The sequence below is a fragment of the Palaemon carinicauda genome, chromosome 4, assembly GCF_036898095.1.
Source record: "Palaemon carinicauda isolate YSFRI2023 chromosome 4, ASM3689809v2, whole genome shotgun sequence".
NCBI classification, from domain to species: domain Eukaryota; kingdom Metazoa; phylum Arthropoda; class Malacostraca; order Decapoda; family Palaemonidae; genus Palaemon; species Palaemon carinicauda.
The window spans coordinates 130,061,431-130,074,803 of record NC_090728.1 but is presented as its reverse complement, the minus strand read 5'-3'; the positions used below and the strand labels follow the sequence as shown (position 1 = coordinate 130,074,803).

At 45.8% G+C, this 13,373-nt stretch overlaps 1 protein-coding gene across 1 annotated transcript; it reads right to left on the bottom strand.

Moving 5' to 3' along the window:
- Positions 1-10,734: 10,734 nt before the first annotated feature.
- LOC137639662 (uncharacterized) lies at positions 10,735-11,865 on the bottom strand. The gene is made up of 3 exons (XM_068371916.1): positions 11,784-11,865; positions 11,391-11,570; positions 10,735-11,066 (listed from the first exon to the last, which is right to left on the bottom strand). Exons 1-3 carry the CDS (start codon positions 11,863-11,865, stop codon positions 10,735-10,737), a joined length of 594 nt encoding a protein of 197 aa, XP_068228017.1.
- Positions 11,866-13,373: the final 1,508 nt, after the last annotated feature.

The following is a 13,373-nucleotide window of genomic DNA, read 5'->3' as shown; positions in this document are numbered from 1 at the left end:
TCTATTAGAATTATCCCAGATAAGGTACATAGAATAAATGCTCAATTATACCAATAAATTGACACAGGTGAAAGAGACGCAAGGTTCTCAAGAACAAGTTTATTGACAAACAATAAATAGACAGGTTAACAACAATTATATATATATATATATATATATATACATATATATATATATATATATATATATATATAAAAAGAGGATAACCCAAAACTTTAAGCATAAGTATGATAGTAAACAGAACTTGTTTATCTGAAAGAAAAAACATTAAATGCCACTTTTTAAAGATACCGAGGTATCAAGTCATAAAAGTCTGTATTAAAAATCAATCACATTAGCGTTAGAAACGCTCTGCACACATGTCTGCACTTATGCTAGGTTCACCTTTGGAAATGGAACAGTCTATATGGGCAACTCAGGGCCCTCATTTAGTTTGTAGTACAGTATGTAACTACACACTCACCCTGGAATTAATCGTCCCAATTAAAGTTACTGTTCCTCGCAGAGTTAAACAGTAGGGTTAACGACGCGACCCACTGCTACCACAGATCTCTTTAGCTCCTCTACTTGCTTCGCATAGTGGCGAAAAAAACACTCTGGAAGACTTCCAGCCAGTGTATGAACGGAGATGTTCAAAATCCACACAATTAAAGAAATTTAAGGATGAGGCTACTTTCCTCGGATCGTGACCTGCGGGTGTACTGTCAGGATCCGCTCTGCGAATAAAGTATGTGGTTTTCGCTCTGAGTTGATTCAGAGATAAATTTGAGCCTGATGTTTCTCCCCTGAAAAGTTGACCACCCTTGAAGTCTGAAGTTCTACGAAGATAGACCTTTAGGCATTCTACTGGACATAGAGATGCATTTTCTTTCAGAGGGCAGATTCTCCAGGGACCCCAACTGTTGGTGGGTAACTCATTCTTGGTAAGAAACGAAGGATCCGGAAACAGGTTCAGTTCTCCTCCGTCCAGGAACTGAACACGGCCTGCCTCTTTCGAGAGGGCTACGATCTCACTAACTCTGGCCCCGGACGCGAGTGCAAATAGGAAAATAACTTTTTGTGTCAAATCCTTTAACGCACACTCTTCATTGCTCAACAGAGAAGCGAAATGAAGAACTTTGTCTAAAGACCATGAAATGGGCTTTGGAGAAGCTGAAGGTCTGAGCCTAGCGCAGGCTTTCGGAACTTTATTAAAGATCTCGTTACCTAGGTCGACCTGGAAGGCATATAGAATGGGTCTTGTCAAAGCAGACTTACATGCTGAAATCTTGTTAGCTGCCAACCCTAGACCATGGAGGTGGATGAAGAAAGATAAGCAGAAGTCTGTCGAGATCTCCTGCGGACTCTTCGCCTTGACAAAGGCCACCCATATTCTCCAAGATGACTCATATTGCCTTCTATTAGATTTGCACTTATATTCCTCTAGGAAGTCTATGCTGGCTTTCGAAATCCCGAAACGCTTTCTCACCGCTAGGGAGAGAAAATCATGAGCTGCAGGGTCCGGGTTTTCTGTAATGAAGCGCAGACAGTTGACTTCTGGACTCGCTGGGTCAGAACTGGATGTGGTAGCGGCACAAACTTCAGCTGTAGTTCCAATGCCAGGGGGAACCACATGCTGTTCAGCTACTTGTGGGCCACTATTGCCGCTACCCCCTTGAAGGATCTCAACAGAAGGTTGTGAGGAGGGAACAGATATATCCTGTACCATCTGTTCCAGTCGATGGACATCACGTCCACTGCTTCCGCTAAGGGGTCCTCGTACGGGGACACGTACAGGGGCAACTTCTTGTTGTCCTTCGTCGCAAAGAGGTCTATCTGCAGTTCTGGGACTTGACTCAGAATGAAGGAGAATGATCCTGCGTCTAAGGACCATTCCGACTCTATCGGTGTGAACCTGGATAGAGCGTCCGCTGTCACGTTGCGGACTCCTTGAAGGTGAACTGCCGACAGGTACCACTTCTTCTTTTCCGCCAATCGGAAAATGGCCAACATCACCTGGTTGAGAGGTGGTGACCTCGACCCTTGTCGATTCAAGCATCTCACAACTACCTCTCTGTCCATCACCAACCTTATGTGGATCGAGTGACGCGGGGAGACTTTCTTTAAGGTAAGGAGCACTGCCATAGCTTCTAGAAAGTTTATGTGAAAGGTCTTGAATAGCTTGGACCAAGTCCCCTGGACTTTTTTCCGATGAGAGTGACCTCCCCATCCCTCCTTTGAGGCATCTGAGTGAATCGTCACAGATGGGGGAGGTGCTGAAGAAGAACCGACTTCTTTAGATGTCTGGCTTGGGACCAAGGCCTGAGAAGAGTACGTAGCCGAAGCGAAACTGGTCTTCTCAGATCTCTTCGCGCGTTTGATGCATAACTTCTCCAAACTCCGGTTGCATCCTTTAGCTGTGCTCTTAGCACTGGGTCTGTCACCGAAGCAAACTGGAGAGAGCCCAGTACCCTCTCCTATTCGCGTCTTGATATCCTTTCGGAATCTAAAAGTCTTTTGACAGAACCCGCTATCTCCTTCCTTTTCTTCCCCGAGATGGAGAAACAGTGTGACAAAAGGTCCCAGTGGATTCCCAGCCACTGGAACCTTTGAGATGGAGAAAGTTGAGACTTTTTTCTGTTGATCTTGAAGCCTAGGTACTCTAGGAACTGGATCACTTGACTGGAAGCTTTCAAGCATTCTGTCTCGGATGCTGCCCACACCAACCAGTCGTCCAGGTAGGCTACTACCTGAATTCCCTTTAGGCGTAATTGTTTGAGAGCTGCGCTCGCAAGCTTCGTGAAAATCCTTGGGGCTATGTTTAGCCCGAATGGCATGGCTCTGAAGGCGTATAGTCTTCGTTGCAGCCTGAACTCTAGGTAGGGGGAGAGTCGACGGGTGATTGGGATGTGCCAATAGGCATCTGACAAGTCTATAGAGACGGAGTATGCACTCTTGGGCAGTAGAGTCCTTATGTGTTGCAGTGTTAGCATTTTGAATTTGCAATTCACTATGAACTTGTTGAGTGGCTCTGAGCTTTTCCGAGTCTTTCTTGGGAACACAAAACAGCCTCCCTTGGAATTTGATGGACTTCACCTTTCGGATCACATTTTTCTCCAACAGTTCCTGAACGTACTCCTCCAGAACGGGGGTGGAGTGTTGGAAAAACCGAAGGCACAGGGGTGGAGTGCTGAACCAGCTCCAGCCCAGTCCATTCTTGAGTAGGCTGTGGGCCCAGGGATCGAAGGTCCATCGATCCCAAAATTTCAGAAGTCTCCCTCCTACCGGTATCATTTCATTTGGACTGCCGTCCAGAGGTCTTGCCTCCCTGACCACGACCACCCCTGAATCCCCTTCCCCTCGAGGGGCGCCTAGACGAGCCTCTGGCTGCTCCTCTAGGCTTTGCTCAAAAGGAAGAAGATTGCCCTTCGAAGGTTGGGGTGAATGCCGTAGACTGTGTCGACACACCCTGGGGTACCCACTGAAAAGTGGTCGGGGTTTGTGCCACCATCTGGGACACTGGAGGCAATGGCAATTGCAGTTGCTGTTGCTGTTTAAAGGGCTTGGCTGGCTGAGACGGTAGCCTAGTCCTCATAGTCTTCCTCTTTGGTTGAGGACCCTCATCCGGGGAAGACTTTCTTTTGATAGCCAGGCCCCACTTTTGGAGAAGGTTTCTATTCTCCAAGGCGGCCTTATCAACAACTTCTTTGACCACATCGGTAAGGAAAAGGTCTTTTCCCCAAATGTTGGAGGAGATTAATTTCCTTGGCTCGTGCCTCACCGTAGCCGTGGTGAACACGAACTCCCTGCAAGCTCTCCTCGCCTTGACGAAGCCATAAAGGTCCTTCGTCACTGTACCCAGATGAGTCTTAGCCACCACCATGAACATTTCATGGACCTTGGGGTCACTTGCCATCGTCTCAAGAGTAGTCTGAAGAGACATTGAGGCAGCCAGTCTTTCTTTTGTCTCGAACTCTCTTCGCAAAAGAAAGTCAGACAGCTTGGGAGGTCCTCGCCGAACTGCCGTCTGGCAATATCAGTCTCCAACTTTCCAACTGAAAACGCAAGATGGACGTCCTTCCAGTCTTTGTGGTCCATAGGCAGGGCCAGCGACAAGGGTTTACACTCCTCCAGGGAGGGGCAAGGCTTGCCGACCTCGCCTGCTTTTAGTACAGCCGCAAACCCATTCTGTAATAAGGGGAAGGCTCTAGCAGGAGAGGACATAAAGGAAGGGAGCTTCTTGCTCAATGCAGCTACCTTTGAGTTAGAGAAGCCCCTCTCTTTCATCGAGGATGAAAGTAGAGCTTGAGCCTTAGCATGGTCCATCACTATGACCTCCTTCGGCTCTGTCTCCTCCTTTGAAGCTGGTTCCTTCCTCAGCCGGACATAACAGTCCGGATATGATGCCTTGCTGGGCCAGAATTCCACCTCCTCTAGGGGAACTGAGCCCAGCTTATCCGAGATGACGATCTTTCCAGTCGTCATCGGCATGTGCTCAGCATACCTCCATGGGTTAGCATCTGAGCACAAGGGAAGGTCTTTCACATTGAGCCTTTTCTGGGGCCCATGTGATTCTGCAAGGCACTGCATCAGCAGTTCCATTGCAGCCGCCTTCTCCTGATTCTCCTTCTGCATTTGTTGGATCATTCCAACAATAGAAGAGAGGGCCTGTCCCAGCTCTACTGGGAGACCGGACGATGTTGAGGGAATAGGCTCCGGAATCTGAGCCGGAGTAGCCGACACCTCGTCGACCTCTTCCTCTACAACGTCTGGGGCTTGAACTTCATCCTGGCCTCCTGCCAGAAGGTCTTCCTCCAGACGCTCATCCACGTCAGACATCCTGTCATCTAACTGGATGTCTTGCATCGCGACCGCGACTTCAGCATCCACCTGGATCTGACTTTGGGGGATCTCCTCTTGAGGCTGGGGAATCACTGCATCAGCTGATGCCTTAGGGAAAAGATACGCCCTCATCTTCTCACTTGGAAGATAAGGGCCAGAGGTGTTCTTTTGGAAGCCCCTTACCCAGGTACGAAGCTTCTCCCTTGCTATATCCTTTGATTCCGCCGTCCTAGGGGAATCAAAGGCCTCAGTAATCAGGTTAGTGCATACAGTACATACTTGAGGGTCCCAATACTGGAGATCATCCTTGGAGACAGCGCATGCTGCGTGTCTCCTACACAACTCATGTCCGCAGAGGTTCTTGCTGCTGACATTGCAGAAAACACTTCCGCACTTCGGAGGGTCCTCCTGTAAAGAGAAGAAATTTCCATGAGTATCAAGTGAACTATGTATCACTGGATATGCATAGTATAGCATAACAATTCAGAAAGGAAAAACACACACTTGTGTTTCCCTCACAACCAATTGTTGCAGCCTTCCAGATAATAAAATCCAATGGTTAATCTCTTCTAGAATAACCAATGCTAAGTTTCCAGAGGAAACAGGTGGAGCTCACACCTAAGCAATGATTTGAAAATCCTGGATAGTGGACAGGAAAAAACTCACTTTCCTATCTGTAGGGCAACAGCAAAGGACTGTGCAAGAAAACACAAAAGTGTTAGAACACACAGTGCTGTACCAAAACCCATACTATAGTTTTCTTCTTACAGTATATGCTATACTGAAGAATACTGGTACAGTATAGGAGGTTATGTGCCGGCCGGCACACATCATAACTAGCTTTAAAGTATACTACTTAACAGCTATAAGGCGGCATAACGCTAGTTCAAATGCTGTTACGGCCGGCAACAGCCAATGTCAGCCGGCAACAGCCAATGTCGGCCAGCAATGACTGCCGGCCGGCAATGACTGCCGGCCGGCAACTACACAAGGTAGTACCCGGCTGCCGGCCACACTCTTGGTGACCGGCAGACAAGGGCTGACATTAGCCGGCCGGCAAAGGTACAGGACCGATGCCAGCCGGCAGCAAAAGAACCAGAGGACTACAACCGCCCTTCTTTCGGCCTCATAGGCCGGCAGCTGGGTCGGGTACAGCACTAGAAGAAAAACAGAATGGATGCCGGGATAAGAGTGTACACTACCTCCAAGCCCGGCAATCCGAAAGAGTGCATATAAGGAAGGGGAGAATCTAATTCAGGCTTCCTGACCAATGCCGTCTGACTCTGCAGGCCGGCATGGATGAGGGACCAAGGGAGGTCCGGGCAGCACTCAAAACAGAAGACCCTTGCCGGGCTGCAAGGGACTGAGTCAATCCCACATCCTAACCTATGCTAGGTCCAGATGTAGAATGACGTACAGTACAGTAATGGCTAGGCCATTATGGAGATAGAGGGGGAAGGGACAAAAGAGGGTCCTACCAACCTTGCTTTAGTGACGGATCACCCGCAGCCAAGAAACTCATCTTAGCCTAAGGGAGATCTAAGGGGGAAGGCCAGCAATACTTGCCAGCACCCAGAGAACCAAAACAAGGAAGGTGTTGCTACTCCCAGGGAAAGAAACTTATCCTCCCCGAGAACAGCAACAAGGACTAGTCTGGTAGATCACAAAAGAAGGAATTATCTCGTACAGAAACCTTCGGTAGTGACCTAAGGAGGCTAAGCCACCTATGTCTGTGTCAGGCCAGCGAGGGAGACTCTATCTCAAGCCAGACAAACACAGACACAGACTAAAAAACTCTGTTGTTCTGTCCCTCTTTGAACCAGACTTACTGGAACAGGAAGGTACAGTAACACCCCGGTACAGTTTTATCGAAAATTAATTCAGATAAACCACTTAGGGATAAGCCCAGGGCTTAAACAGAGGGAAAGGGATTGCATACCTTCTCCGAAGAAAAGAAAGCAACCGGGGAGTATGAAAAAGTATACTAAGGCTCCATAAGCAACTTAGCCTAGGCACCAAGAGAATCGATTACCTAAATCACCGAAACTCACTCGTATACTATCTTGGAAATATCCCACATAATCTTAAATGTATAAAACATAGCCTAAAGCTTAAATAAAATTTTAATACACTCGGAAAAACCAAAATAATGCATGAAGTACTAGGACCAAACGACTAGGCTACATGGCCTAGCATAGCCCAGAATGGCGAATACTTCGCCAAAAAATACTAAGCATGAAAGGAAAGCCTATGTAACGCTAAATACCTAAAATTTAATAAAGCAAAACAACCGGGAATGTCTCTCTGACTAACTAAACTTATACCTAGCGAGCGACAGCGTCCACGACGCCTCCGGTAGGCTACGGCTCTTGTAACAAAGATTAAACCTATTAATCACTTAAAAGTTTACCAAGAGCCTATATTTATACATAAAAGACATGGTACTCAACTTATCAGAGGCCGACGAATATGGAGAAGCCATGAAAAGCAGAATAAATCCAAGATTTGCGACAAACACAGGAAAAAACACTGAGTTGTTAAGCTACGCAAAAAGGAATACAGATGGCGCCAGGATTGGCGCCAGGCACGCTTACGAAATGGGAGATAGGGAGCCTTGGGAGCGGCTCCCCCTTTTTCTTTCCCGAATTCGTTTCTTGCCAATGCCCCCTGCGATACGAAATCTCTGTTTGGGGTGCAGATTGCCATGTGGCGTGTCAAGAATACGTCCTTTGATATGTCGCGATATCCCTTTCACGAGGGATATTCGCTCCAGGAGTTAGAATTCTGGTACCTTAAGGTAAATTCTCTGGGAATATCGCCGTAGTTGTAATATACCCTAGGAATCTACCCTATAGGAACTTCCATCAGGACGATATGGCTTGAGCCCAAATATATATATATATATATATATATATATACATATATATATAAATATGAATATATATATATATATATATATATATATAAATATATATATATATATATATATATATATTTGAAGACACATACTTAAGAAGCCTATGTCGAAGATGAAGAAGGCGCGAACCATTGTTTTCAAATACATATGGTTCAATCTTTGCCAGGTTATCATGGACAGCCATCGCAAAAGATGTTTTTAGATGTTGCAAACCATATTATTTCAGTCACTAATAACTATGAAAATAGAGATGTAGTACAATACCTACAAAGTATTGCATATAATTTGCATTTTTAAACTTTTCATTTTAATGTTTTTTATGACTTTTCAACTTTCTTTAAAGAATATTGTATGTAAATGTATTTATATACATTAAAATTATTTTAAACGATCTTATATTAGTTTTATTTAAATTATTTTAAACCATTTTTAAAGTAAGTTGTCCTGGGGGATAGATGTCCAAGGGGGGGTAATTGTCCTAGGGGTTATATATATATATATATATATATACAGTATTTATATATATATATATATATATACATATATATATATTTGTTTACTGTATATATATATATATATATATAAATATATATATATATATATATATATACATATATATATATATATATATATATGTATATTGAATCCCTTCCTCTGGTTGAGGTTAATGCTTTGCTTTAATTTGTCTACATATACACCGTATAGTCTGCCAATTCTATATACAATATATTCTCCTCTATTCTCATACACCTGACAACACTGAGATTACCAAACAATACTTTTCTCACAAAAGGTTAACTACCAATAATTCAAGAATTACCCTCCTCTTGTTAAGAGTTGAAGAGACTTTTTGGATACGGTAAACCGCTTATATACATATATATATATATATATATGTGTGTGTGTGTGTGTGATTGTGTGTATATATATATATATATATATATATGTGTGTGTGTGTGTATATATATATATATATATATATAACTATAAAATCTTCAAAATAACAAGAGGAAGATAGATAGGATAGGATAGTGTGCCCAAGTGTACCCTTAAGTAAGAGTACTCTACCCTAAGACAATGAAAACCATGGTACAGACGCTATGGCACTACACAAGAATAGAGGACAATGGTTTGATTTAGGAATCTCCTTCTCCTAAAAGAGCAACTATGTAACTAAGGAGTCTCTTCTACCCTTACCATAAGCAAAGTATCCATTGAACAATTACATTGTAATAGTCCACCCCATGAGCAAAGAAGAATTGTTTATTTGTTTGGTAATATCAGTGTTCTCGGGAATATGAGGAAAGGAGAATATATAAAGAATAGGCCAGAGTACTGAGTGTTTGTGTAGGTAAAAAGAAAATGAGCAGTATCCTGATTAAAGGATCCAATATAGTACTGGCTAGCTAGTCAAAGGACCGAATAACTCTTCAGTGGTATTATCTCAACGGTTGACTGTTGTCCTGGCCAACCTGCTACGTTCTGAAACAGCTGAATGATTCGGTCCTATCAAAAAACCTACAGCCAGTCATACCAACACTCCCCTCCCAGCACTTCTGTGAATCTTGTTGAAAAATGGTTCATCAGACCCTTTTTGCATAGATACTTTTAAGATCCAGTGTACATGCATGTAACGAGCTGAGTGAAGGTTCTGACTCAAAGGCAGGATGAAACCAACATAGTAACTTTATCACAGAACACTCACCTTTATGTGCAATAACTCAATGCAACATGAAATTTCCTGTTCAACTGACACCGCACCGGTTAACAGTTGATGGTGAGAAAAACAGACACGTTATTTCAGGTATAATGCTACAGTAAATTTCCTGTTCAACCGACACCGCACCGGTTAACAGTTAACGGTGAAAAAAACATACATGTTATTTCAGGTCCTTGCTAGTGCAAGGGGAGAGCAAAGATACAAGCATAATGTATACACAAGTGAAATGCCGTTACTCTGTACGATCGTGTGACACATAGTTGGTACATGGCTCCCCCCCTAAAAATGACATATTTTGCATGTTAAATAGGGCACCCTGATCTAGAGAGGTGAACTGTAGGTTGGTCATCTGGCAGGAGATAAGCAGCTTTTAGATGATCATTGGAGACCCAATCTTCTTTGCCACAAATGTTTAGTAGTAATATTTTCGGATTGCGTTGGATCATAAGGAAAGGGCCCGTGTAAGGGGCATTAGCGGTTGCTTGCTAGCGTTGTTGTGTGGGAAGACATACGTTGCAAAGTGCAAGTCTGTCGCTGTCGGTATGTGATGCTTTGCTGTGGGCTTGTAAGTCTGGCGGCATGGAGTAAATTTTTCCATGACATAACGGATGCCCTTGAGATCGTCGGAGGAGGTTGCAGAAGGAAAAAATTCGGCAGGGACGACCAATGGGTCGCCCTACATCATTTCAGCTGCCGAGACGTCGAGGGCGTCTTTAGGAGTGGTCCTTAGTCCCAGGAGGACCCGGGGAAGCTGAGTAAACCAGTTGCAATCCTTGCAGCGGGACATCAAAGCTGCTTTGAGGGTGCGATGACCAATCCAATGATAGCAGGGTTTTAGGCAGTTGTCTGATGTAGGGTGATGCCCAAGAGATTCGCTAATGACGTCCGCAATTGAGAGGTGAAAGTGGTACCCCTGTCAAAAGTAATATGCTCAGGGATACCAAATCTTGCAATCCATCCAGAGAGTAAGGCAGATGTACATAAGGCGGACGTTGCATTTTCCATGGGAATGGCTTCATGCTAACGAGTGGAGCGGTCAATGACGGTAAACAGGAAACAATGTCTTTGTGATGTGGGTAGGGGCCTACAATATCAAAGTGAATGTGGGCGAAACGACGCTGAGGTTGAGGAAAGGTGCGTGGCCCCAATCCTTAGCATCCTTAGAAATGCTGTGCCAAATGAACTTCGTCTTCAGCAGCTGTGCAGTAGAACGGCATTACGGATGTGAAAGGCCATGAATTAAATCAAACACAAGCCGGCGCCTGCGAGCAGGAATTCAAGGTCGCGGTCTACCAGTACTGACCTTATGGAGGAGGGTAGTGTTGGAGTCTTCGAAGGGGAAGTCTTCCCAACGGAGGGACGTGCAGGATATCTTACAAGATTGATACTCTGGATTCGGTCGTCGGGCTTCAGCCAAGGCGTTGATATCCAACCCCAGTTGAACGGCAGCCAAAGTGTTTCTTGATAGGGCATCTGCAACGGGATTAATTTTCCCTGAGAGGTAGTGCAGGGTACAATTGTTATCAGCCACGGCTGAGAGATATCGGGGTTCATGGGCGTACCAGGCGTCGGACTGTCGAGTGAAGGCGTGCACCAGAGGCATGTGGTCTGTACGAATAACGAAGGGCGTACCTTTTAAGAAATGACAAAAATGACGGACAGCCAAGTGCACCGCCAGCAATTCGCGATCGAAGGTAGAATAACCTGATTCTGCCTAGGACAGTTTTCTGCTGAAGAAGGCCGATAGGCGAGGCGAGCCGTTGACCAGCTGCTGGAGTACTGTACCAATAGCGACGTCGCTGGTATCGGTGGAAAGAAGGAGAAGGGCACGTGGGATAGGAAATGTAAGAGCTGCAGCAGTTGATAGGTCCTTCTTTGCATTGCAGAAGGCCGCTTCTTGAAGGGGACCCCACCTCAGGTCCTTTGGCTTGCCCTTAAGGGAGACGTAGAGGGGACCAAGAGTGGCGGTAATGGCTGGCAGAAACTGGTGATAATAGTTTACCATGACCCAGAATTCCTGCAGAACCTTGATGGTCGAGGGGGCGGGGTAGTCCTGAACGGCTGCTACCTTCTCAGGGAGGGGATAGACACCTTCAGGAGTGATGCGGTGTCCTAAGAACGACACTTTGTTGGTGGCAAAGGTACACTTGTCGCACCAGACTACAAGGTCGTTTTGTTGCAGGCGGTCTAGCACGATGCGCAGGTGACGGAGGTGTTCCTCTTTCGAGGAGGAGAACACAAGTATGTTGTCCACATAACATACACAGATGCGGAGGTCCCCTAAGATGCCATCCATGAGACGTTGAAATGTGGCCTAAGCCTTACGAAGGCCAGAACTGGAGTAATTGAAAGTGTATGTACCAAACGGAGTGTTGATGGCAGTCTTGGGGATGTCTTCTGGGTTCATAGGCACCTGATAATACTCCATCAGGAGGTCGAGTGTGGAGAAAACCTTCCCTTTGTGCAGGTAGGAGGTCACATCAGCGATGTTCAGGAGGGGCTAGAGATCCAGATCCGTTTGCATGTTCAGGCGCCTGTAATCCCCGAATAGACAGAGGAGCCGTCTTTCTTCAGAACGATGTGTAAGGGTGATGACCATGGGCTGGAGGCCTTTTGGCAAAGGCCCATTTCCTCCATTTCTGTGAACGTCTGTTTGGCGCGTGCCAATCGTTCCGGTGCCAGACATCTGAATTTTGCGAAAACTGGGGGTCCCATCGTCTTGAGATGGTGATAAATACCGTGCTTGTCAGTAGCCCTGGGCGTTTGGCGAAGTTATGGATGGAAAACTTCCAGGTACAACGTGAGGAGGTGGGCGTAGGCATCCACGGGTACGCTGATGTAAAGAGCGAGGCTGGAGGGGGCGTGTTGAAGAGGTGTCGACAAGTACGAGTCTGCGTTGACCAATTGCCGGTGGGCGACATCGACCAGAAGGAGGAAATGAGAGAGGATATCCGCATCTAGGACTAGCAATGTGACGTCAGCAATGAGAAACTTCTAATTAAATTTATCGTTTCCAAATGATAATGTGATGTTTTCGTAACTGTAGGTGGGTATTGCAGATTCTTAGGCAGCTACCAAGCGGACATCGGCAGACATAGACAGACTACATCGTGTCCTGAAGAGTTCCCTTGGCAAAAGCGAACGACAAGCACCCGTGTCTACCAAAATTCGCACGCCCGTTCCTGCATCATGTGAAAAGAAAAGATTAGAAACACGGGAGGCCACTGTCACGAGCAATGGCTTACTTACAGGTTTTTTCGCCACTGACAATCCTTGGCACATTTTTTCGCGGATGCCCCGAATCTCTTGTGGTAGTAGCAAAACTGCGGCGGATTTGACGCAGTAAGTGGCTGTAGAAGTCGTTGGTTTGGGCGCGAGCGAGTGTTGGGTGGCTTCGTCGTCACTTCGGCAAGTCAGGGGGTATGCGTGTATATCTTACGGCATTCACATCAGATTCTGTTGACCTTGAAAGGGCGTCCTCTTCGTCAGGAGTGGAGGCATTAATGGAGGTCTTTAAGTGGCTGTCTATATGGGTGTCGGCTTTGATCATCAAGTCCTTTAGGGGTAAACTATCAACATCGGGTATGACAGCGTGTACAGTTTCGGGTAAACAGTGTATCCAAAGAGCACGAAGTATGTTCAGCTCACGAGGAGAGCCATCTGCGGCAGGTTGCAGGCGAGCGATACTTGTCATTTCCCTGAGGGCGAGCGAAGCCCTTTGGTCCCCCCAAAGGTTGTTGAGAGAGCTGAAAATTTTTGCTATACGGGCGGCTGGAGACGGCGAGTACTGCTGCAGAAGGTATGTTTTGATGCGGTCATATGCTAATGGGGTGTCTCCTTGTTCACAAACCAGTTGGATATTTCCGGGAAGGTGTCCTCAGGTATTGCCGCGAGAACATAATCTGCTTTGGTGGT

Bases quoted from the DNA above. Each gene is read 5' to 3' on its own strand.
- LOC137639662 (XM_068371916.1), bottom strand. From the start codon at position 11,865: ATGAACCCAGAAGACATCCCCAAGACTGCCATCAACACTCCGTTTGGT. The intron at 11,571-11,783 runs GTAAGGCTTAGG...TGTCGTTCTTAG, and splicing joins TTACTCCAGTTCTGGCCTTC to GACACCGCATCACTCCTGAA. The intron at 11,067-11,390 runs GCAAGCCAAAGG...TTATTCGTACAG, and splicing joins CCTCTACGTCTCCCTTAAGG to ACCACATGCCTCTGGTGCAC.